Genomic DNA, 20,752 nt, shown 5'->3' with positions numbered 1-20,752 from the left:
ATTCTCTGCCAAGGACTTATTTTCCCATGGTTTAGTTCTTTTTTTTTTTTAAGATTCTATTTATTTATTTCACAGAGACAATGAGAGCTGGAACGCAAGCAGGGGCAGTGGGAGAGGGAGAAGCAAGCTCCCCGCTGAGTAGGGAGCCTGGACCCTGGGATCATGACCTGAGTTGAAGGCAGAGGCTTTACAACTGAGCCACCCAGGCACCCCGCCTTGGTTTAGTTCTTAACCTTAGGGACCTCAGCAGGAAAGAGGGAACACAAAGCATGATCCAGGAGACAGTTTAATGAAGGAGCTATTCACAGAGGTGTGGCAGGAGCAGTGAAGCACCTTGGGGGCTCACAACAGTGGAATGGAATCATGAACGGCCAGGGGAGGGAACCTTGTTAATGAACCTGGAGGGAGTTGGACCCATGGGTTCAGGCGTCCTGCAAGGGCTGTGGCTTTCCATGGAGGAACCTAGTAACTGCCAACATCACAGCGGGAGGCGGGTGGTAGAAATATCTCAGTCTAACTCCACTCCTTCACGCTGATCTCCCGTCAGAGTCTTCCACTGGCCAGACCCTACGGGAAACTATAAGGCAAGGGGCCCAGATGAGAGTCTCAGCAGAGGTCAGCCCCAGCTCAGGCAGCAGAGCAGAGAAGCATGGAGAGTGGAGGTCTGGCAAAGAACAGCCAGACCAGGACCTGCTCTTCTCTTCTGGACATGGCTTGTGGAGGCGCCCGAGAGACAGTGTGGCTATGCTGGCCTTAGGACGGACAACTCACCCTTCCTCCTCCTTGCGGGTCCAGGTTTCCTTGTCTGTGAGGGTGTCCTCGTCCTGGAGTTCATCTCTCCCATCCCTGGCTTCCCCGGTTCGCACTGTCTACATTGCTCAGCTCCTGACCGAGCATTATTCTCTGCGAGCGATTGTCTCCCCGACAACAGTTCTTGCTTCCTCTACATTTCAAGCTCTTTGCAAACAGCAGCCTGGGCCAAATAGGGCTAATCACCAGACATGGGCCTCGCACAGGCTGAGGGCCACTGTTTGCCAAGGGAATGGAGTCGTGTCCTCACCCACCTCGCTCTGCCTCAGTAGACACCATCTGAGCACATGTGAATACCTATTTCCCCAAGTACACGAGGGCTCTGTGGTGGTGGCAGCGAGCAGGGCAGGCCTGGCATAAACGGGGCCTCAGATGTTGTGACAATTGGCCTGGTTAGGACCGTTCTTCTTTCTCTCATTCATTCAACAACCTTTATTTATTTACTTACTTACTTATTTACTTATTTATTTATCTATCTGAGATCTTATTATGTGCCAGGCCCTGTGCAGGGCGCTGGGAACACAGCAGTGAACAAGACACGCCAAGTCCCTGCTCTCACAGGGCCTCATTCTGGTGGGGACAGCAGACCAGGAGGGAATGGAAGACCAACCGTGTGATCGCAGACCGTGCTAAGTGCTGTCCCGAAAATAAACAGTACATGGACGGACATTTATGCTGGGGGCGGGGGACATGAGGGAAAGGTTTTCTGAGGAGATGCCACGTCAGCTGAGACCCAGAAAGGGTAGCAACTGGGATGCGAAACCCTGGAAAGGGTGTTCCAGGCAGAGGGAAGAGCAAAAACTAAGGTGTGGAGGCACAAGCGCTTCTGGGACCCTGGGAGATTCTGAGTTGCAGCTTAAGGAAGGCCTCAGGGGAGGTCAAAGGGGGTGAGGGATTGGTCTTGGGGACAGCCCAGTGGCCAGCTCCTGGGCTGGGGGGTGGAAGGGGAAGGGATAGCCCTTCTCAATGCCACCCTTGCCTCCTGTTGCCTAGCACCCACAGCAAACAGTGCTGCCAGCAGGCTTGCCCTTTCTCCCTTAGCAGCTCTCTGACTGGCAGCAGCTGTCAAATGACCAGCAGCTGAGGCTTTGCCAACCTCCTCCCCTGGAATATTTTAGGGGTAAGTCAGAAAATGACCAGCCGCCTCCTTAAAACCCAGCTTTTTCTCCTGCATGCCTTACAAGGGTGTACTTGGCTACACTGGGTGTTAATCTCCCAGCCCCTTGCATTAAACAGAGAGATATAAATACACGGCCCCAGGCGGCACACTCAGACACACTGACTGATGCTGCCGTGTACAGACCCCAGTCACAGAGGACACTCCAGGCGGGCGTGGGCTTGTGAGCACCCACTCCCGCATCACACGCGGGAGCCCTGGTCCCTCACAGGCACACGGTTATGCGCAGGCCCATACGTAGTCCACAACCACCCATCACCACACATAATAACCACTGTCTAGCCCCCAGATTATACAAGCACACAACCACATACAGACAGTACCCCACCCCCGTTGTCCCAGAGTTACACACAGGCATGCAGTCCCACATTCTCCCCCTACATACACACACACACACACACACACACACACCCATGTAGTGTTCACACAACCTCCAGTGGGCACACTGATCGCAACACACAACCCACATAATCTCAACGCAGGGGCACCAGTGCCTCCCTACCACCTCTCCCCCACCCCCTCCGGTACTCAAGGCCTCTCTGATTAAACACGCATCCAGCCCCTTGCTCTTTACAGTGCGGAGAGAAAGCATTCTTTTGTGATTGAGTCAAAGACCTCCCCAGACGGAGGGGTTAAGTGGAAAAAAGGCTTCAGAAGGAGAATGCCCGAGGCCCAGGTCTGGGATGGGGCCGGCAGCTTCTGGCTTAGGGAGAAAGACATCAGTGTTGAAATTTGACCCTGACTCTAATGGGCTAAGGCCTTGGGGGAGGGGGCATGCCTTGGAGGGGACAAAAGCGGGGCTGGGTCGGGGTGACAGGTGGCGCAGGCGGAGAGACTCCAGGAAATCTCGCAGCATGGGGGTGGCCCTCGGTGTTAAATCTGGACTCGACCTTATAGGCTTAAACCGATAGCCCTTCCCTAACTCCAGCAACAGGCTTCCGACTGTCCCCAAACGCACGGGGTGTGGCCGTGACCCCGCCCCCCAGCCCTTAGGACAGCTGCGGGGGACAGTGCGCTCCGGCCTCTCCCCCCTCACACCCCCCCACCTGCGCGGGTGGGGATCGCAAGGCGCCGACCTGTGCGCGCTGGGGTGCTGGGTGCCTCTCAGTCCCCCAGCTCCCGAGCCCTGCCCCCGCCGGCCTGGCGGGGGAAGTGCTCTCCGGGGGCCGCAGAGTCACCCTACCCCCCCGCCCCCACAACTGGACTCTTGGAAAGAAAGGGTGAGAGAAAGAAGGTTCGGGAAGATCTCGGGGCCGGCAGATTTGGGATACGCCGATCGGCCACCCCCCAACCCCTGCCCCCGCCCCAGGCCGCACTGCCTGCTCGCTCCTCCCGCGGGCGGGGAACTGGGGCCAAGTGGGCGCGCCCGGCCCAGGGCGGGCGGGATCCGGTGTCGGCGGCAGCTGCCAGTGCGGCGGGCGCGGGCGCGGAGCAAGCGGCCCGCGGGGCGGGCTATTAATAACGCGGCCGCCCAGCCCGGGGTCGCGCAGCCATGGCAAGCCCGGAGCCCCGGCACGGCGGGGACGGCGCAGCCCAGGCCGCGAGGTAGGACAGTGCAGGGCCCGCGTCGCCGTCCCGTGGGGAGGGGGCGCTGGATGAGCCCCCCACCCACATCCCCCCGCGAGCTCCTTCTGTCCTGGCTGGGGGTAGTGGGCCAGCCGGGGTGTGGCTCTGGCATCGGGCGGAGCCACCGGCCGAGGGGAGACCGGGGAGGCCTGGGGTCCCGGCACCTCTGTTTGTCCGTGGCTTTTTATAGTGCCCACTCCTCCTCCCGGGGCTGGGTGAGAAGAATCCCTTTCGGACTGGTAGTCATCAACCATCAAATGTCACTGGGCCATACTGGCCGAGGACGCTCGCTCCCGGCTTTCCTTGAGACCTCACCCCAAATGCAACTGGAGATGGAGGCCTCCGGTTGCTGAATTCGCTGTGTGGAAGGGACTTGGTGCAAGGCTGGGCAGCTGCCAGCTGGGAGTTAGGAGTCTGTTCTGGTGGCTCCTTCTCTCCTGTTTGAGGCCTGGGATGGGGGTGAGGAGGGTCAACACTCCGGAGCAGTAGGGGGGTCCTGGCAGTGGCCTGGGGGCCCTGGAGGGGAGGCCCTCCCCCAGTCATTCACACTGTCCTCTAACCACTGCTCAGGGGAAAAGGGCCTATGGCTCAGGGATTTGGGGCCAATATGGAGGATTTCTGCCCCAGGTCCGACTATAGCCCTGAGAAGGTGGAGGTCCAAATACACACGCCGTGCCCTCCTTCAGTGTCCCACACAGCACCCAGCGGAGTGTGGTTTTACCCATACAATCACCTGTATTGCCGTGTACACATTCAGGTGCACGCACAGGCAGATACACGTCAACTCCTGCCCGCACTGTGCCACAGACACTCCTGGCCACAGCACTGATGCAGAGCTGGGAGCCTTTGGAGTTCTCTAGGACCCACAGGGGCTGGCAGGGGCAGGCTGCTTGGAGTCCAAGGAAGCCTGAGGTCAAGGGTCCCAGCAGAGTGGGCTCCTCAGGCCTTGAGTCTCCGCCCATACTCTCCTTTTCCCCAGCTCCTTAGAGAGTGGCAGCTAGCTGAGTGAGGGCAGTGTCTAGCAGCGGCCAGACGCTGGGGTGGGGGGTGCGGTGAGGGAGGCAACCATAGTTCATGGGGTAACAGTGCTGCCTGGGAGTCAGGGGGACAGGGTTCCACGTCTGGCCAGGCCACTTGACCTTGGGCCAGTTTCCTCTTTGGATCCCAGTGAGCTTCTCTGCCTGCCTTCCCTCTACAGAGCCCCACCCTGGGGTCCACAGGGAATGAGAACTGTACTTGTTCTTAGGAAATGGACTCTGAGGGGACACGCCACACTCACTGCTGTAACCCAGAGCATTAGGTGCAAAGATGAGCTGCATACAGAGGGCCTTGAGAATGGGATAATGGCTTGTCTGCGAAATACTTCGCAGGAGAGACGCGGTTTGAGCAGGGCTCCAAGGATGAGTAGACACATACGAGCAGGTAAATAAGTCCATTTTGATCGGTAAGCTCCATTAGACCTGCTGTAGCTGTTGCACCTGTTTTGTTTTAAATATTTTATTTATTTATTTGACAGAGAGAGAGACACAGCGAGAGAGGGAACACAAGCAGGACAAGTGGGAGAAGGAGAAGTAGGCTTCCTGCTGAGCAGGGAGCCAGATGCGTGGCTCAGTCCCAGGGCCCTGGGATCATGACCTGAGCCAAAGCAGATGCTCAAGGACTGAGCCGCCCAGGCGCCCCTGTTGCACCTGTTTTAGAACTCGTGCCTGTTCTGGGAACAGAGGGGTCAACGGGAGCTCCGGCCAGCTTTGGAGCCGGATGCCATCTTTTCCAGGCTCCGCCACTCACTTACAAGTGGTGGAACTTTGAGTGAGTTCTTTGCTTGGGGCTTCGGTTTCCTCATGTACAAAATGGGGTAAAAGATGAGCATCACATACATGACTATTGTGTGAAAGACTTGGAATCCTGCCTTGAGCGCCGTTCCATCATTCCAGGGGAGATCACTCAGCAAGCGCGTGCGGGGGCCGTCTGCTAGGAAAGTGGGGGCTCTTCTGAGGATCGAAGGGGGTCTGGCTGGCTGAGCAGGTGCAGCATTCCGGGCACCTAGGAGCGCTTCCTTTCTAGGTAGCGCAGGACTGTTTGCTAATCAGATGATGTACAACGCGCTGTATTTTCTCAGCAGGATCCGTTAGACACAGTGGGCTAGGAGTAGGAGGTGTGAAAGTGTTAGTGTATATTCTGGATTGTCAAGCACGGGGTGGGTGGTGGGGAGTAGAGTGAGCTGAGGCTGCGAAGGTATGTTGGGGCCACATCGTTAAGGGCTTTGAATCGATGCTGGGCCGTGGGCTGTGTGTGCGTGAAGTGGGGCGGCAAGGCTATGTTCGAGCAAGCTGTGGCACTGTAGAGAATGGATTGGCGTGAGAAGGAAGAAAGCCCGTTGGAAGGTGGGCATGGGAGTGCCGGGGTGTGAGGGGATGACTTGGAGTAGGGCCCTGGCAAGGGGATGAGGAGGGGACGGAGACTGGAGACTTTCTGAGATCAGTTAGTTCTCAGCGAGTTGGCTCTGTGAGGGAGGGAAAGAGCTGCTTAAGGATTCTTTGCCTCACCCACCTGCTGTATGAGGCTGCGCTTCTCTGCGCCGGAGAACATGGAGGTGCCGAGCCTGGGGAGCTGGGTAGCTTGAGATACCAGGTGACACCAGGTGAAGAGATCTAAACAACACCCTGAGGGATGGGGACAAACCAGGTGACACTTGGGGCTGTCTCCAAGCTTTAGGTTTCAGTGCAGGTGCTGGGTTCTGGGAGGCCAGTGACGTCGGGGGCCTGGTGAAGCCACACTGGTGGTTTCCCAAGGACCACCGTTGAGACACAGAATGCGAAGACAGGGATTCCTGGGGTGCTAGAGAGGAGAACAGAATACACAACGATTTAGATGAAATCTGGGGGTGCCTGGGTGGTATAGTTGGTTAAGCATCTGACTCTTGATTTCAGCTCAGGTCATGATCTCATGGTTGTGAGATCGAGCCCCGCATTGGTCTCTGTGCTCAGCGTGGATTCTGCTTGAGACTCTCTCTCTCCCTCTGCCTCTGTTCCTCTCCCTACTTGCCCATGCTCTCTCTCTCTCTCTCAAAATAAATAGATCAAATCTTAGAATAAAAATAATCTGTAGTGGGAACTTGGAGCTAAGATATAGAGCTTAAAACCTGGACATAAGTAGGCTTGTCTTTTATTTTAAGATTTTATTTTTAAGTAATCTTTAAAGATTTTAGTATTTATTTGTCAGAAAGAGAGAGCACGCACAAGCAGGGGGAGCAGTAGGCAGAGGGAGAAGCAGGCTCCCTGTTGAGTAAGGAGCCCAATTTGGGACTCGATCCCAGGATCTCAGGATTGTGACCTGAGCCAAAGGCAGATGCTTAACTGACTGAGACACTTAGACACCCCACAAGTAGGCTTTTTCAAGACAGATAAATTATTATTATTATTTTTTAAAAGATTTTACTTATTTATTTGACAGACAGATCACAAGTAGGCAGAGAGAGAGACAAGGGAGGTAGCAGGCTCCCTGCTGAGCAGAGAGCCTGATGCAGGGCTCGATCCCAGGACCCTGGGATCATAACTTGAGCCGAAGGCAGAGGCTTTAACCCACTGAGCCACCCAGGCACCCCAAGACAGAGAAATTATTATTATTTTTTTAAAGATTTTATTTATCTTATTTGACAGATAGAGATCACAAGCAGGCAGAGAGGCAGGCAGAGAGAGAGGGAGGAAGGAAGCAGGCTCCCTGCCGAGCAGAGAGCCCGATGCGGGGCTCGATCCCAGGACCCTGGGATCATGACCTGAGCCGAAGGCAGAGGCTTTAACCCACTGAGCCACCCAGGCGCCCCCAGAGAAATTATTTGATACAGGGGCTTTTCATTTATACATTACAGCTAAGGTAGCTTTCTTGAAAACGATACTCAAATTTAGTCTGTCTTCTAACTGGTGCCCATGGGGTATCTGAGTTCCCTTGAGCAAACTACTTAATCTCTTTTAACTTCATTTTCCTGATCTGTAAAATGGGGAAAATAAATACAATTACCTCATACAAATGTTATGAGGATTAACTGAGTTGAGAAACATAAACCATTCAGAACACAGCCTGGCACGTGTAAGACCTTTATAAGTGTCATTTATTGTTGTTATTTCCATGGTATTTTATATTTTCAAAAAATTGCTTAGAGATCCAAGGTAGGTAAAATGCAGTAGAAACAGAAAGGACCAGAGCCATCTGAAGGCCAAAGAAACAGGAGGCTATTCCTTAAGGGGCACTGGTTAAGCTAGCAGGGAGCCGACAGCTGGGTTAAGGAGCTTCTCAGCCAGAATCACAGAATCTGAATTCAGAGTCTTTGACGGGACCGCCTGGGTGGCTCAGTTGTTGGGCGTCTACCTTCCACCCTAGGTCATGATCCCAGGGTCCTGGGATCAAGCCCCACATGGGGCTCCCAGCTTGGCAGGGAGACTGCTTCTTCCTCTCCCACTCTCCCTGCTTGTGTTCCCTCTCTTGCTGTGTCTGTCAAAAAAAATAAATAAAATCTTAAAAAAAAAAAAAAGAGTCTTTTGACAGACCAGAGGGGCCAATCCTAACAAGATGAGATTTTGTTTCATTTTGTTCTGTTTTGTTTTGGAGTGCGGGGGGGCGGGGCATGGGGGGGAGGAGGGGAGGTTTGAAGGGGCAGAGGGAGAGAGAGAGACAATCTCAAGCAGGCTCCATGCCCAGAGAAGAGCCCGACGTGGGTGGGGCTCAATCCCACAACCCTGAGATCATGACCTGAGCCAAAATCAAGACTCAGATGCCTAGGGGCGCCTGGATGGCTCAGTGGGTTAAGCCTCTGCCTTCGGCTCAGGTCATGATCTCGGGGTCCTGGGATCGAGCCCCACATCGGGCTCTCTGCTCAGCAGGGGGCCTGCCCCCCCTTTCTCTCTGCCTGCCTCTCTGCATGCTTGTGATCGCTGTCAAATAAATAAATAAAATCTTAAAAAAAAAAAAAAAAAGACTCAGATGCCTAACCGACTGAGCCACCTCGATGCCCCAAGAAGATGAATGAAGTTTTACAGGAACAAGAGAGTGATTTAAAAGCACTTGGTGTGGAAAAGTCTTGTGTGTGCGTGTGTGTGTGTGTGTGTGAGAAAACTTCTTAAGGCTTTTAGTCAAACTCAGTATTTGCCAACGATATGATAGAGCTGTTCTATACTGGCCTTTAGCAATAGGAGTATAGTGTCCAGAGATTCACTGCTCAGAGCATACCCGGGTGCTGTTTCCAATACCCATCCCCAAGGAACAGCAATTTGGAGCCTAGTCAAAAGGAAGTGACCCAAATGAGGAGGGCACTGGACATTTTGGCATGCATGGAATAATCAAAAGTTGTTCGTTTTCTTTAGGTGTCTAAAGAACTTACATGGGAAAGGAGGTAGGTTTATCTGATTCTAGAAAGAGGAATCAAGCCTAGGTAAAAATTGCAGACAAGGATTGCCTGGGTGGCGCAGTTGGTTAAATGTCTGACTCTTGGTTTCTGCTTAGGCTGTGACCTCAGGGTTGTGATATTGAGCCGGAGTTGGGCTCTGGGCTCTGCATGGAGTCTGCTTGAGTTTCTCTCTCCTCCTTTTGTTCCTCCCACCATCCTCACTATCTCTCTAAAACAAATACATCTTTTTTTTTTTTTTTTTTCCTAAAGACCATTTATTTGACAGAGAGCACAAGGGGGGGAGCAGCAGGCAGAGGGAGCAGGGAGCCTGACGGGGGGCTTAATCCCAGGACCCTGGGATCATGACCTGAGCTGAAGGCAGATGCTTAACCGACTAAAGCAGCCAGGTGCCCCTAAAATAAATTAAAAAAAAAAAATCGCAGAGAAGGTTTTACTTCAGCACTAGAATTTTCTTATGACAATGGAACAAATAGTGGTGGCTCAGGTGTGAGTTTCTTGGCGTTGAAGGTCTAAACACTGACATCACGCGGGTGTTGTTGGGGGACCTGAGCTGTGCGTGGAGGGGGACAGACTGATGGGAGGGAGCAGACAAGTGCTCTCTGAGATGTGGGAACCGGATATGGATATAACCCTAATGGTTGCCGTTGCCAACCATCCTGGGATGGTGGCTGTCCTCTCACTTTAAGTCATTTCTCTTGCAGGGAGACAAGAGCAGAAGCCACTTCTCCTCTTGAAGAGGAGAGCTTGGAATCCCCCCATGAGCCCAGGACTCTGGACCCAGAAGTGACTCTGTCTTTGAAGGGGACCTTGAACTTAGAGGACATTCTCTACCTGGGGGACACAGGTGACCTTGAAGAGCTAGACGAGATACTGTGTGTGGAAGAGACAGAGCAGCCTGAGGAGACCCTGTACATCGAGGAGACCAGGCAGCCAGGTGAGGCCCTGCACGTGGACGAGCCTGTGAAGCCAGAGGAGATCCCCGGTGTGGAAGAGCCCGCGCAGCCGGAAAAGAGCGCAAGCCCAGAGCAGACCGGTGATGGGGGAGAGACGGTCACCGTCACGTGCGAGGAGAAACCCAGCCCTGAGGAGGGCCTCAGCGCCGGGCTGAGTCCCAGCACCGAGAGCCTGAGCATAGAGGACCTGGAACTGCTGGAGCAGCGTTTCCAGCAGTGCGTGCAAGCCGTGGCCCAGCTGGAGGAGGAGCGGGACCAGCTCATCCATGAGCTGGTGTTGCTCCGGGAACCAGCCCTGCAGGAGGTGCAGCGGGTCCATGAGGACATCCAGGTGGCCTACAAGCGGCACGCCCAAGCCGAGCTGGAGAGGGACGGGCTGAGGGAGGAGATCCGGCTGGTCAAGCAGAGGCTCTTCAAGGTGACCAAGGAGTGTGTGGCCTATCAGTACCAGCTGGAGTGCCGCCGGCAGGATGTGGCCCAGTTCAACGAGCTGCGGGAGGCGCTGACCGCCCGGGCGGCCCAGCTCTCCGAGGAGCTGGCCGGGCTCCGCGAGGCCTACCAGAAGCAGAAGGAGCAGTTACGGCAACAGCTCGAAGCACCGCCAAGCCAGAGCGACGGGCACTTTCTGCAGGAGAGCCGGCGGCTCTCCGCCCAGTTTGAGAACCTCATGGCTGAGAGCCGCCAGGGCCTGGAGGAGGAGTACGAGCCTCAGCTGCTGCGCCTCCTGGAGAGGAAGGAGGCGGCAGCCAAAGCCCTCCAGAAGACCCAGGCGGAGATCCAGGAGATGAAGGAGGCCCTGAGACCCCTGCAGGCAGAGGCCCGGCAGCTGCAGCTGCAGAACAGGAACCTGGAGGACCAGATCACGCTCGTGAGGCAGAAGCGGGACGAGGAGGTGCAGCAGTACCGGGTAGGCCCCCTGGGCGCCCCAGAAGTGCAGCCCGTTAGTTAGCCCGGGGCAGGAACCGATGACCCAATCAGTGGCCTTGTAGGCACTCGGAAGGCTCCTCTCCCGCACGGGTGTACGGCTTTCTCCCCCAGGCAGCCGCTCCCTTCCCTGCTCCATCTACTCCTCACTGCCCTCAGGCAGGCCTGGGCTAGGCGCTGGAAGCTGTCTGCACCCCTAGTGCGTGCAGCACCCCAACACTCAGTCCTCTCGTTAATTTTCTGAGTCAAGTACTGGCGCTTTCAAAGATGAGACAGGCTCAGTGCGCTGGTCTGTCTGTCTGACTCTGATGTCTGTCTGACCCTGTCTGTCTGACCCAGTGCACTTCCCACCTTACAGAATCATGCTTGGGTAGAGAGAGCGGGAGGGGCAGAGGCTAGGCGGGATGTTCCTTCTCTCCTTCCCTCTGTACTCCCCCTCGGGTCCTACCTGTCCTACCTCTGCCTGAAGCTTCCCAGTTGTAAAACTGGGATGAGGGACACTTGGCGGGCTCTGTTTGGTAGGGCACACAACTCTCCATCTCAAGGTTGTGAGTTCGAGCCCTACACTGGGTATAGAGATTTCTTTTTCCTTTTCCTTTTCTTTTATTTTTTTTTTAAAGGTTTTATTTATTTATTTGCAGACAGACATCACAAGTAGGCAGAGAGAGAGGAGGAAGCAGAGCAGAGAGCCCGATGCGGGATCCCAGGATCCCAGGACCCTGGGGAACATGACTGGTGCCAAAGGCAGAGGCTTTAACCCAGTGAGCCACCCAGGCACCTCAGTATAGAGATTTCTTAAAAACACACACAACTGGGATGAAATCTATAAAGCTCTACTCCTCATTTTTTTTGTGCGTTGTCACCATTTCACTTGCATTTGAGTTACTTCTGATTAAGTCCGAATCAGTTCTTTTTTTTTGTTTGTTTTTTTTTTAAGATTTTACTTATTTGCTTGTCAGACAGACTGAGAGAGAGAGCAAGCACAAGCAGGGGTTGCTGCAGGCAGAGGGAGAAGTAGGCTCCCTACTGACTGGATGTGGGACTCCATCCCGGCACTTTGGGATCATGACCTGAGTTGAAGGCAGACGCCTAACCGACTGAGCCACCCAGGCACCCCCAATCTCTTTACAGACAGAGCGGGATATAAACACGAAGTTGAGGGACGCCTGGGTGGCGCAGTTGGTTGAACGACTGCCTCCGGCTCAGGGCGTGGTCCTGGAGTCCCGGGATCGAGTCCCACATCAGGCTCCCAGCTCCATGGGGAGTCTGCTTCGCTCTCTGACCTTCTCCTCGCTCATTCTCTCTCTCACTGTCTCTCTCTCTCAAATAAATAAAATAAAAAAAAAAAACACGAAGTTGAAAACACAATTTTGTTTGTCTCTCCCACAGACTGGGAGCTTTCAGAAGGGAGTATGGTTTACTTATTTCTGCCACTCCAGCTCAGAGGACACATCAGTTTAATGCTGATGTAAGCATCACTGACCACTGGGAAAGCCCCTCAGAGCAGTATTTTCCTCTTTTGAAACACACATTCCTTTGGATAAACTTAAAAAGCTTATGCCCTTCCGGAGATTCTGATACATCCTACAAGGAACAAATCCTCTGTTAAAAATGGCTGCATTCACTTCATTCAAGATTTTTTCAAGCTTTCTGTAGCTTGTATTATGACAGCAAAGGGGTTTTTGGTCCTAATAGTGAATATATTGTGTACTACCCTCAGTACCGCCCCCCCACTGCTTTTTTATTGGTTCACAATCTAGTGAAAGAGTTTTATTTATTTTTAAATAAATACTATCCTTTTTTTTGTTTTTGTTTTAAGGTTTTATTTATTTATTTGACAGAGAGAGATCACAAGCAGGCAGAGAGGCAGGCAGAGAGAGAGGAGGAAGCAGGCTCCCTGCTGAGCAGAGAGCCCAATGCGGGGCTCGATTCCAGGACCCTGGGATCATGACCCGAGCCAAAAGCAGAGGCTTTAACCCACTGAGCCACCCAGGCGCCCCAATAAATACTATCATTAACAGTTTGTACTCACACAGACATTAATATTTGTAACCTGGGGGAGAAAGTAGCATGTGGGATTTAAGAGAGGTGAAGAGTGCTACAGAATAATGGAATTATTTTAGTCATCGGTTAAGTCACAGAACACTTCATAGAATAACAGGTGTTATTTGAGTTGGGTATTGAAGTTTAGGCAAGATCTAGACCAGTGCTGTCCAAAAGAAGTACGCAAGCCACATACAGAATTTTAAACTTTCTAGTAGCCACATTGAAATAGTAAGAAATAGGTGAAAGTAATTTTGATATATTTAACACAAGATATGCAAAATATGTAGAGACTTGGCTCCATGTGAGAGGTGAAAAACTGAAAGCTGGGGTGCCAGAGTGGCTCAGGTCATGATCCTGGGGTCCTGGGATTGAGCTCCATGTCAGGCTCCTTGCTCAGCGGGGAGTCTGCTTCTCCCTCTGCCCCTCCCCCCACTCATGTACATATATATGTATGTGTATGTCTCCCCCTCTCTCTAATAAATAAATAAAATCTTTTTTTTTAAAGATTTTATTTATTTATTTGACAGAGAGAGATCACAAGCAGGCAGAGAGGCAGGCAGAGAGAGAGAGAGGAGGAAGCAGGCTCCCTGCTGAGCAGAGAGCCCGATGCGGGACTCGATCCCAAGACCCTGAGATCATGACCTGAGCCGAAGGCAGCGGCTTAACCCACTGAACCACCCAGGTGCCCCTAAATAAAATCTTAAAAAAAAAAACAAACCCAAAAACCTGAAAGGTGATTTGAACTGGAAAGGCAGGTTGGGTTGTCTGAAATCCATACTAGGGAATGTGGATTTCCTTCCGCAGACGGCTGTATCAGTAAAGGTATTTGATTTAAGGGAGTGACAAGACTGCCTCTCTGCTTTTAGAAAAAGTACTGGTGGCAGTGTGCAAAAATGGGCCGGAGACCTAGAAGCTAGGGGACTAATGAGGAAGCTATGATAGGTAAGAGGAAAAAATGCTAGTGGGAATACGAGGAAGGGGAGGGATTCAAGAACAAATGCAGGATAAATGTGGCCACCGACTAAAGAGGGTTGAGGTGAGAAGTCACCGGGGGTGTTGAGACCTCAGGCAAGGCCAGCTGGGACAGTGGTGCCATCAACAGGGAATCCTCTGGGGGTGTTTTTTTTTTTTTTTTTTAATATTTTATTTATTTATTTGTCAGAGAGAGTGAGCGAGAGCGAGCACAGGCAGACAGAGTGGAAGGCAGAGTCAGAGGGAGAAGCAGGCTCCCCGCAGAGCAAGGAGCCCGATGCGGGACTCGATCCCAGGACGCTGGGATCATGACCTGAGCCGAAGGCAGCTGCTTAACCAACTGAGCCACCCAGGCTTCCCGCTTTTTTGTTTTTTAAAGATTTGAGAGAGAGTGTATGAGCAGGGGGAGGAGCAGAGGGAGAGGGACAGACTCTGTGCTGAGTGCAGAGCCAGACTTGGGGTTCGATCTTGTGACCCTGAGCCAAAACCAAGAATCAGGCACCCAACCCAACCGACTGAGCCACCCAGGCGCCCCCTCTGGCGAAATTTTCTGACACAAAATGAGGGTTGTACAATTTCCTACCCTCCCCCACCCTCCTGTCATGATTTTCATCTCTGAACTGGCTTTGTTTCAGATTTGATGGTCAGTGCAGCTTCCCAAAGATCATTTTATGAAAAACAATCTTGATGAAATGTCTCCTACTGCTGTATCATAAAGTGGGAATCAAGGTCTAAGTGAGGAAATTCTTCTTTCTGAAATGGCTTTCGGGACTGCCAAAGGTCACTTACGGCACTGGACTACTTTCCAAGGGTACCCTTCACTCTTGTGGTTGTAAACTTTGCCTCTTTCATCGCCATTATCTGTTCATTCAACAAATACTTTCTTAGTGCCTACTTACCATGTGGCAGGCAGTGAGCTAGGTACTGGCAGAAGAGAGATGAGAAATGGGGGTGGGGATATCTAGTTTATAGTCAGTATTTATAGTCCAGGAAGGATACTGGATAAAATGAATAGATTTCATAAAATCTAAGACACTTGATTTTCTTTTTTAAGATTTTACTTATTTGAGAGAGAGAGAGAGAGCGCAGGAGGAAGAGCGTGGCGGGAGGCGGCAAAGGGAAGAGAAGCAGGCTCTCCACTGAGCAGGGAGCCCCATGTGGGTGGGACCTGATCCCAGGACCTTGAGATCACGACCTGAGCTGAAGGCAGATGCTTAACTGACCAACTAGGCCACCCAGGCACCCCTAAGACAATTGATTTTAAGATGCACCCTGACCTGAGATGTTAAAATGTGAAAGCCTTAGAATCAATTTAATTAATATTCTTCAATCTAATAAATACTGTGATAGTTGTAGGAATAAGGCATTATACCAGTGAAGTAGATATAATTACCCCTGCCTGGGGAAGCACAGGGGAAATTTCACGATTAACAATAGCTGGCATGTATTTTTATTTCTTTACATGTATTAATTCATTTACTCCTCACCTGTGTGTGAGATAGGTATGAATTAGTCATTGGTCACCAGAAAAATGAGAAGAGATGAGACAGAGAAATTAAGTCATTTGTTCAGGGTTGTATGGCTAGGAAGTGATGGAAGGAGGACTCTGACCTTGTACAATCTAGCTGAAGTTCACATTCAACTTCACAAGGTGTTGAGCTGAGCCTTGAATACATTCATTGGGTAGACAAGGGAAAGGCATTCCAGGCAGAGGAACAACTTACACAAAAGCGTGGAAAGACAAAAAGACATTGTTAAGGGAAGTGAGCTCAGTGTAGTTGAATCATATATAAGCAGTAGACAGATGTGGCTGGAGAGGTGGACTGGGACCAGACTGTAAAGGGTTTTTTATGTATTCAGTCAGTGGTTTTCAAAGATTTTATTTATTTATTTATTTGACAGAGAGAGAGAGATCACAAGTAGGCAGAGAGAGGGAAGAAGCAGGCTCCCTGCTGAGCAGAGAGCCCGATGCGGGACTTGATCCCAGGACCCTGAGATCATGACCTGAGCCGAAGGCAGCGGCTTAACCCACTGAGCCACCCATGCACCCTCAGTCAGTGGTTTTCAAAAAAAGGTTTTCTCCAAAGCCACAGACCCTTTTCCCCAAACAGAATCTTACATGGAAAGGTAAAAGCGAGGAGCCACTTTCTGTGGCAAGGGCACTTCAATATGGCCTCCTCCTGGGGTTTCATGGAGAAGTTTGAGGACCACTGAAGAGCCATTAGATAGGATGGCAGCAAAGTGAGCTGTAGAGCATGAGCTCTAAGCCAGGGGCAAATCCTGGCTCTACCCACTTCTTTTTTAAATTTTGTTTCACTAATCTCTATACCCAACATAGGGCTTGAACTCATGACCCTGAGATCAAGAGCCACTTGAGCGACTCTTCCCGTTGAGCCAGCCAGTCACCCCTGGCTCCACCACTTCTAACTGGGAAACTCTGGACAAATTACTTAACCTGTGACTGCAGTCCCTCACATGTGCACCGGGATTAGTAGTAATACACGGCCCAGGGCTGGTGCAGTGGATGAACTAGGTAATGTTTGTGAAGCCCTTGCAATGGTGCCTGGCACATATGTACATGCTCTTAAAAACAGAGTGTGTGGGATGAATTGAAAGAGCCTGGAAAGACCACTCATGAGGGAGAGATAATGTAAGATACATGAAGTAAAATATTTGGGTAGGATTTGGTGACTGGTGTAGTAGGCGGTACGAGGAACTTGCTGAGAATGTTGTCGACGTTTTTAGCTGAAATTGGGAGGTCACTTATGCTGAACTATGGAATGTCCACTGTCTACATATTTCACATCAAGCATTGTGGGTAGGGTGCTAAGACAGAAACCTACAATCTGACTGGGAGTTAGACATGAATAAAAAAGATAGTGACAACACAGCAGATGCTGTCTAGGTGACAGGCCCGATTTCTAGTACTCGAGAGCCACTTGAGGCCCGTAGTGGCTTCCCTACCACATAGTGCAGGCTACAGCAAAGAGTTTGTATGGAAGAATAGCATTTGTTCCAGTTAGAGGTAGGGGTCAAACCAGAGGGGGTCTGAATGGCAGACTAAAGAGGTGGAAAGCCTTTGAAAGACGGAAATGATAAAGCAGTTTTTGGAAAGTGAATCTAGTTGGCGCTACACAGCATTGAGACTGGATGTCTTTAATGCCAGTCACTATGGCAATATTTACTTCCTTCTGTGACATCGTTCCTTGTCAATTTATCACTCATGGTACAGATTGCCTTCCCAAGCGTGTACTTTAACGCCTCGCCAAAATACAGGTTTGCTGGCGATCTCTGGGAGGCTTGGGAAATTGGGGCACAGAGGTATGCAGATGCTTCCCTTCAGAAGACAGCTTAGATGGTACGGTTGCATCTCTGTGTGGTGCCAGAGTATGGCTAAGGCACTAAAAAAAGGCCTTCTGATAAGGTTGGTGGAAGTCGGGATTCAGCGAGTATCAAACGCCACAGATTGCTGTGCTACAAGCCCACCAAGGATGGCTCAGAGAACCAATTATTTAGATCCTTCTAGTAACAGCATGTACCCAAACTGGATTCCTAACTTCTTATTCTTCAAAATCTGAGGTGAAGTCATTACCCCTTTAAAATAGACATTCTGACTTCAACCTTCCCTTCCCGTCTCCCTCAGTCTGTGGAACAAGGATCCACGCCAGCTAGCAACTATGCCAGAGACGGACTTGCTGACATCTTCCTTACCTCACTCCTCAGGCATTAATTCGAGGCAGAAACAGTTTACAGAACATATCCTGTCTGGGTTTGGCAGAATGGGAAACAGTTATCTTAAGGCTCCTGAGGGCCTCCAGGGCATTGCTTCTTCATCTTCCAACTTAGCACTTTGGAATGAATTCAGTCTTTTAGTATAATGAGTACAGGATATAGGAAATTAACAATTATGACAGCCAACATCCTAATAAAGCCCCTATTTGCATAGGATGTTACAGTTAAGTACCAGGTAGCGCTATCTTGGAGTTCAAGGAGGTTCAAACATGAAACTTGTATTTACTGTTTTCCCGTGAACAACTGGACTTCTAGTAGTTGAACTCTTCTGGAATTAGTTAATAATTGCTTACAAAGAATTGATTTCTTTTTGTTTTTTTAAAGCAAGCTCCACGCCCAACATGGGGCTCGAACTTAGAACCCTGAGATCAAGAGTCACATGTTCCACAGACTGAGCCAGCCAGGGGCCCAAAGACTTGCAAGTTAAATTAAGTCGCAGATAATATAAAACCGGATTATCCTAACAGAAACAAACCTGCACAGAGCCAGAGGTCCATAAAACTCTCAGCACACTGATGAGAGGACCAAAATCCTCCCCCACACTTGACACTGCAAAACAAACAAAATCCTCTGAGCACCCACCCACCCAGTGCAGGATTCTATTAAAGTCATCTGCAGGTACAGACGAGACTCCGGTCAGGTCCCCATCAGCAAAAGCAGGATCGCTCTGTCCAAACGCCTCTTTGAACTTGTTTCTCAACCTCAGCACTGGTGTGAAGGTTAAACCATGTGTAAGAAAGTGCTTTATCAACTGTAACTGACAGTGTTCGTTGTTTTACTGTTCTGCTCATTAGAGACGTTCTTGCCCTTCCCGCTGCAGGAACAGCTGGAGGAAATGGAAGAGCGACAGAGGCAGTTGAGGAGCGGCCTGCAACTCCAGCAGCAGAAGAACAAAGAGCTGGAGCAGCTGCGGATCAGCCTCGCTGGAGAGCTCTCTACCTATAAGTCAGTTCTTGCAGGCGCCCCACTTTTAACCGATGCTGGCAGAGGGGATGGTGGGGAGGGCAGGTGTTGCTCAGGGGAAATTTCACTGAGCAGGGAAAAGCAGAACAGCAGCTTGGGACAATATTCGAATTGTGCTCACCCATGACAGATGGAAAACGGATCTCTTTTTTTAAAGGGCTATGCTACCCAAGAGCCTGGGACAGGCTAATGCTCCCACTTCTCAGGCAGGTGGAACGGAGACTCAGTCCCAAGGTGATCCTTGAGGGTACAAGAGTGGTGTTTGCACTGTTGCTGCTCCTAACAATACTAATTAATGCCTTAAGAAAACTTAAGAGGGTGTCCAATGACAAGTCAGGTAGGAATAATGCGTACCTCCACATTGCCTGGTTTAAGCGTTCAGGGGTCACTTGGAACGTTTCAGTTTCTAGCAGGACTCCAAATATGCTCTAATTATTGCCAGGAATTCAGTAACAGGATGACACATCCGGGCTCTATGCATTCTTACTTTCCTTGGCCTATCCTACCCCATCTGCTATTCATAAATAGCTTCCTTAGAATAGCAGAGAAGAGAGTTATGCTACCTAATTCAGACTATGACAAAGGAGGCCAAAAGGCTAAATTAATCTGTAAGTCATAAAAAAGGCTCAAGTGGGTGTTGTTTATAGCCTGTGGGACAGAATTACTGCTTAATATAGGAAACAAGCAATATACCTATCCATTAATTTCTTTATATACATGTTCTTATATTCTGTATAAAGTCCTAGATTCTCTCGAATAAAGAAACTAAGGAAAAAAGGTCTGGGTCAAGTTGTATACTAGACAGATGCCCATAAATCTTATTCTTTTTTTTTTTTTTTAAAGATTTTATTTATTCACTCGATAGACAGAGATCACAAGTATCAGAGAGGCAGGCAGAGAGAGGAGGAAGCAGGCTCCCCGCTGAGCAGAGAGCCCGATGTGGGGCTCGATCCCAGGACCCTGGGATCATGACCCGAGCTGAAGGCAGAGGCTTTCACCCACTGAGCCACCCAGGCGCCCCCATAAATCTTATTCTTAATTTCCCAGTTAATCTTGTGTCTTGGATACAAACTCACAAATAACAATTATTAACCAATACTTTTCCTAACTTACTAGCATTTTCTTTTACCGTGTTTTATTCGGGCATGACTGATTATGCTTATTGTTTGGGAGATAGAGAACCTTGTAATTGAGGAAAATGATATGTCAAACACCTTTGTGCAAATCAGATTAAAAGTACAACAGGCAAAGGGCAACAACTCCTCTTAACGAAACGAAACTACAGAATCCCAGTTACTCTAATACCCATGTAAGGTTAACCTGGGCAGAGAAAATCACCTCTCATCACCACCACACAGGTTACCATTCATTCTGTTCTGCAAATAAGAGGCACCCAAATAGGCATTTGGCAAGGAGAAATGCATCCCTAATCCTATGTAAACTACACTCTAGCAATTTCTCCCCAATTTAGCACTAACTAAACTTCAGAAGTTCATTGGCATGAACTTTACACTCTATTATTTCAAGTTGACCCAAGTATGAACTTATTTTTTCTTTTCTCAATTTTACAGGGGCTGTTTAGAAACGTATGGTCGAATCTGTAACCCAGAAACAACAGCAAAAAACTTTTTAGCAAAGGATAACTAAGTACCCTTTGGACATACTTTTTTCCAGAGAAGGGAGTGCCAAGGACTTGGCAAGCAGTTCATCCTGGGAATGTTACAAATACTGGCTGACGTGTTTAAAAAGAGTTGAAGGCTGGCTGGAGGCAGAATGCCATCAGTCAGGACTTAGGTGGAATCTAGTTCATAGGCTGCTGGTACCAATCTCTGTGCATGCAGGAATGGAAAAATGAGCCTTCTGTCCTCTGGCAGCAACTCCCACGTGCACAGAGTAAAGGATGGATGTATGGACAGACACACTTTAGTGTTGTGAAGAATGTATCTTGCCTTGTGTTGACCCAAAACAAAAACCTTTTTTTGGAGGTAGGGTCAAAAAGGCAGCCGACTTTCATGATATGGGTTTACAATTTGAATTCCTTTGTGCCATGAGTGTTAGACTTTAAAATGAATTCTTTTACAAAGTTTATGTCTGTGTGGACTCATACAGTTTACTCCTGTGTCAAGATAATTTTCACTACACTCTAAA

The 20,752-nt window shown here is 50.2% G+C and overlaps 1 protein-coding gene across 3 annotated transcripts; it reads left to right on the top strand.

Moving 5' to 3' along the window:
- Positions 1–3,429: 3,429 nt before the first annotated feature.
- On the top strand, positions 3,430–20,690 carry SYNC (syncoilin, intermediate filament protein). Of its 3 annotated transcripts, XM_044237704.1 has the most exons (5): positions 3,430–3,532; positions 9,656–10,814; positions 18,462–18,586; positions 18,762–18,838; positions 20,176–20,236. In XM_044237704.1, the coding sequence occupies exons 1-5, from the start codon at positions 3,480–3,482 to the stop codon at positions 20,184–20,186; spliced, it is 1,425 nt and encodes a 474-aa protein (XP_044093639.1). In that variant the 5' UTR covers positions 3,430–3,479; the 3' UTR covers positions 20,187–20,236. The 3 variants fall into 3 exon arrangements, with proteins under 3 accessions (XP_044093639.1, XP_044093640.1, XP_044093638.1); XM_044237705.1 differs by lacking the exon at positions 18,762–18,838 and having other exon boundaries at positions 20,176–20,690; XM_044237703.1 differs by lacking the exon at positions 20,176–20,236 and having other exon boundaries at positions 18,462–18,845.
- Positions 20,691–20,752: the final 62 nt, after the last annotated feature.

The sequence above is a fragment of the Neovison vison genome, chromosome 2 (assembly GCF_020171115.1).
Source record: "Neovison vison isolate M4711 chromosome 2, ASM_NN_V1, whole genome shotgun sequence".
Taxonomy (NCBI): Eukaryota; Metazoa; Chordata; class Mammalia; order Carnivora; family Mustelidae; genus Neogale; species Neogale vison.
The sequence above is the reverse complement of the archived record's forward strand: the minus strand, read 5'-3'. Positions and strand labels throughout refer to the sequence as shown.

Coding starts and splice junctions, on each gene's coding strand:
- SYNC (XM_044237703.1), top strand. CDS start 3,480: ATGGCAAGCCCGGAGCCCCGGCACGGCGGGGACGGCGCAGCCCAGGCC. Junction 3,533..9,655: donor GGCGCAGCCCAGGCCGCGAG/GTAGGACAGTGC, acceptor TTTCTCTTGCAG/GGAGACAAGAGCAGAAGCCA. Junction 10,815..18,461: donor AGGAGGTGCAGCAGTACCGG/GTAGGCCCCCTG, acceptor TTCCCGCTGCAG/GAACAGCTGGAGGAAATGGA.